Source organism: Lathyrus oleraceus, chromosome 4 (assembly GCF_024323335.1).
Source record: "Lathyrus oleraceus cultivar Zhongwan6 chromosome 4, CAAS_Psat_ZW6_1.0, whole genome shotgun sequence".
In the NCBI taxonomy this organism is placed as follows: Eukaryota; Viridiplantae; Streptophyta; class Magnoliopsida; order Fabales; family Fabaceae; genus Lathyrus; species Lathyrus oleraceus.
The window spans coordinates 105,816,008-105,820,610 of record NC_066582.1 but is presented as its reverse complement, the minus strand read 5'-3'; the positions used below and the strand labels follow the sequence as shown (position 1 = coordinate 105,820,610).

The 4,603-nt window shown below is 35.9% G+C and overlaps 1 protein-coding gene across 2 annotated transcripts; it reads left to right on the top strand.

Moving 5' to 3' along the window:
- The first annotated feature begins 346 nt into the window (after nucleotides 1-346).
- Nucleotides 347-4,165, top strand: LOC127073753 (probable LRR receptor-like serine/threonine-protein kinase At1g74360). Of its 2 annotated transcripts, XM_051014976.1 has the most exons (3): nucleotides 347-495; nucleotides 641-743; nucleotides 828-4,165. In XM_051014976.1, exons 2-3 carry the CDS (start codon nucleotides 674-676, stop codon nucleotides 4,031-4,033), a joined length of 3,276 nt encoding a protein of 1,091 aa, XP_050870933.1. In that variant the 5' UTR covers nucleotides 347-495; nucleotides 641-673; the 3' UTR covers nucleotides 4,034-4,165. The 2 variants fall into 2 exon arrangements, with proteins under 2 accessions (XP_050870933.1, XP_050870932.1); XM_051014975.1 differs by having other exon boundaries at nucleotides 400-743.
- The last annotated feature ends 438 nt before the right edge of the window (nucleotides 4,166-4,603 follow it).

Below are 4,603 nucleotides of genomic sequence, written 5' to 3'. Positions count from 1 at the left end.
ACTAAATCCACATTGTCTAATCTCAATTTAATAATCCTCTTAAAACGCGATAGTTTGAAAACAACCATTTTCTCTATCACAGTTCAAAAAGCAACACGATGAACAACATACTAGTACTCTCTTGTTCCCTCAGTCACAAAATCACATTTTCCACGAAATTCACACATTAACACCTTTTAATTACTGAACCGAGAAAACGCGGCGTTATTTTCATATCTAGAACTAACAAACCGTGTCACCGTCCATCTAACCCGGTCGAGCCAATCGAACCGGTCAACAAGGGCGGCTCGACCGCTCCTCTCTATCTAAATCCTCTTCCATTCCCTTCCCCCTTGTGCGCTATGTATGACTCTGACTCTGACCCAAAAGTATAAATTTGCAACTCATTTCACATTTCTCAACTAACAAACCATTCCATTTTTATTATAATATTAATTAATCTATGAAATCAATATTTTACTATTTCAACAAAAATAAAAACAAGGTGAAAAGTAGGTAGGTAGCATCTTGTTACAATTCAAACTTCAATTTTGTCTGCACATTCTAATCAATTCAACTCCTGAATGCTCTTGCTCCACCATTCTTATTTTATTCTTAACTGACATACATGTGCTTTGCTCAATAAACAAAAAAACAACAGGATCCAGGAACAACCAACCAAACAACAACATAAATGTCAGACTCGCAGGAAACACATTCCTCTTCCTATCTATTTTTACTCTTTTCCTTCGTCCTTCTTTCAGGTACTCATCTTTCTATTTTCGGCCTTGTTAATTTGTTATTGTTACGATGATTCTGTTATAATTCCTGTTTTTCTATTTTCCTAGGTAGTCTTGTTGTTGGAGATTCTTTAGACACAGACAAACAGATTCTGTTGAGGTTGAAAAAGTATCTAGACAATAAAACTCTTGCAGACCGAGGAAAGTACATATACTGGAACAATGATAGTTCTGATTCTAGTCCATGTGAATGGAAAGGGATTTTGTGTAACAACGCCAAGAGGGTGATTTCGATTGATCTGTCTTACAGTGACATCACTGGAGAGATATTTCAAAGCTTTTCCGAGCTGACTGAGTTAACACATCTTGACCTCTCGCAGAATACGCTCTTTGGAAATTTTCCAGATGATTTGAGAAACTGTCGCAAACTGTTGCATCTCAATCTCTCTCATAATATTCTTGAGGGAGAATTGAATGTTTCTGGATTGACGACTTTGGAGACACTTGATTTGTCTTTGAATAGATTTCATGGAGAAATTGGGCTATTGGATTTTCCTTCCGTTTGTGGAAATTTAGTGACTTTGAATGTGTCGGGAAATAACTTAACCGGTGAGATTGGTGATACTTTTGATCAGTGTTTGAATTTGAAGTACTTGGATTTGAGTACTAATAAGCTGAGTGGAGGTTTATGGAATGGATTTGCAAGGCTGAAGCAGTTTTCTGTTGCTGAGAATCTTCTCAATGGAAATGTTTCGTCCGAAGCTTTTCCGTTGAATTGTGAGCTTGTGGAATTAGACCTTTCTCAGAATAGTTTTTTTGGGGAGGCACCAAAGGAAATTTCTAACTGCAAGAATTTAACCATGTTGAATCTTTCGACCAACAATTTTACTGGAGCTATCCCTATTGAAATTGGGTCCATTTCACTGCTTAAAGGATTGTACTTGGGAGGAAACAACTTTTCAAGAGATATTCCTGAGACCCTTTTGAAATTGAGTAACTTGGTTTTCTTGGATTTGAGCCGAAACAATTTTGGTGGTGACATACAAAAGATATTTGGAAATTTTAAGCAGGTTAGGTTTCTTCTGTTACACTCCAACTCTTACACCGGAGGATTGTTATCATCTGGAATTGTCACATTGCCGAATATTACACGGTTAGACCTTAGCTTCAACAAGTTTTCAGGTCTATTACCCGTTGAAATCTCTCATATGCAAAGTCTAGAACTTTTAATGTTATCGTATAACCAATTCAATGGAACTATTCCATCAGAATTTGGAAATATGCATAATTTACAAGCTCTTGATCTTGCTTTCAACCAGTTGAGTGGACCGATTCCTCCAAGCCTTGGAAACTTGAGATCACTCTTGTGGTTGATGCTTGCAGACAATTCGTTAAACGGAACAATCCCTTCGGAGTTAGGGAACTGTACTAGTTTGTTATGGTTAAACCTTGCTAACAATAACCTCACTGGAAAGTTTCCTCAGGAGCTTTCCAAAATCGGAAAGAATGCGATGGAAACATTTGAATTGAATAGGAGAAAAGACGGAATAGTTGCTGGTTCTGGTGAATGTTTAGCAATGAAGAGATGGATACCTGCAGATTACCCTCCATTCAGCTTTGTGTATGACATTTTAACCAGAAAAAATTGTAGAGGACTTTGGAATAAATTGCTAAAAGGGTATGGAATTTTCCCATTTTGCACACCAGGGTCCTCTCTCAGGTTACCTTTGATATCTGGTTATGTTCAGTTAAGTGGAAACAAACTAAGTGGTGAAATTCCTTCAGAGATTGGAACTATGGTGAATTTCAGTTTGTTGCATTTGGGATTCAACAGTTTCTCTGGAAAACTTCCACCAGAGTTGGGAGACATTCCACTTGTGGTCTTGAACTTGACTACAAACAATTTTTCAGGTGAAATTCCTACTGAAATTGGAAACTTTATTTGCTTGCAAAATCTTGATTTGTCTCGAAACAACTTCTCGGGGAATTTTCCATCAAGTTTGAACAAAGTGGCTGAGCTTAACAAGTTCAACATCTCATACAATCCCTTCATACAAGGTGTGGTTTCATCAAGTGGACAATTTGTTACTTTTGGTAAAGATTCATATTTTGGTGACCCTCTTTTGATCCTTCCCCAGTTCATCGATAATAGTACCACGAGAAACGATAAGAACATGACTCACAACAAAGACCATAAAAAGCCTACAAAATTGACTGTGTTTTTGGTGTTTTTAACCATAACACTTGTTTTTATCATATTTAGTTTTCTGACAATAATTGTCTGTGCATTAGTCAAATCCCCATCAGATCAATATCTCTTGAGGGATCATACAAAACACTGCAATGACTCAAGCAGTTCAGGAATAGAATCTCCACAATGGTTATCTGATTCGGTAAAAGTGATTCGATTAAACAAGACAGCTTTCACCTATGCAGACATTTTGAAAGCAACAAACACTTTCTCAGAAAGCAGAATCATAGGAAGAGGTGGATTTGGAACAGTATACAAAGGATTTTTCGCAGACGGTAGACAAGTAGCAGTGAAGAAGCTTCTAAGCGAAGGACGCGAAGGCGAAAAGGAATTCCAAGCTGAAATGGAAGTTCTAAGCGGTCATGGTTTCGGTTGGCCTCATCCGAATCTCGTCACACTCTACGGTTGGTGTCTAAACAATTCAGAAAAGATACTTGTTTACGAGTACATAGAAGGCGGAAGCTTAGAAGATCTAGTAACCGATAAAACAGGTTTGACACGGAAGAAAAGACTACAAATAGCCATCGACGTAGCTCGCGCGCTTGTCTATTTGCACCACGAATGCGACCCTTCAATTGTTCATAGAGATGTGAAGGCTAGTAATGTGTTGCTTGACAAAGAAGGTAAAGCAAAAGTAACCGATTTTGGACTAGCTAGAGTTGTTAATGTTGGTGATAGTCATGTGAGTACAATGGTAGCCGGAACTGTTGGATATGTTGCACCTGAATATGGACAAACAATGAAAGCTACTACAAAAGGTGATGTTTATAGTTATGGTGTGTTGGTTATGGAATTGGCTACAGGTAGAAAAGCAGTGGATGGAGGTGAAGAATGTTTGGTCGAATGGACGAGGCGTGTTATGATGGGAAGAAAACAACAACAATATCATCATGTTTTGAGTTATTTGGGTTCAGAAGAAATGGTTGAATTGCTATGTATTGGTTTGAAGTGTACAAATGAGACACCAAATGGTAGGCCAAATATGAAACAAGTTTTGGCTATGCTTATTTTGATATCTAAATCCAATGTTGGAGATTCAAGTGATCTTGGACACATTGTTTAGTTGTTTTTATGGTTAGGAAATTGATGGATATAGTAATATATATGGATAAAAATGTGTATAGTTTAAGGTTTTACATTACATATATATATAGTTTACATTAGACATGAAAAATATTGTCTCTTTTACCTTTGATTGTTTTGTTCTAATTTGCAATTCTGCATTCTAAATGAAAGATTTCTTTATGCCATTCATGTAAAATGGAGCAATTAATTGGAACAAGGTGCAGATATTTAGGCAAACAACTGATTATAGACAAACATGTTAATGGGGCAAAATACTAAAAATCTTGACTCTTTAGAAAGAAAAACATTAATTAATTTGTGAAAAAAACATTAGTTAGTAGTTTTATCTTGAAAACAATATCGTCTTATATATATATCTATTTACGACGTAGGCATTAAAAAATGTGAAGCTGAGATATTGATATCCTAATATAAAAATTAATGTTAATAGTTTATTTATGAAAATATATTTTATTGAGATTAATTTTTATGTTATATCATTGTAAATTATTTTAACGTTGGTACATTAGAATCATTCATAGATATTGTTTTATAGATCATTAAAATA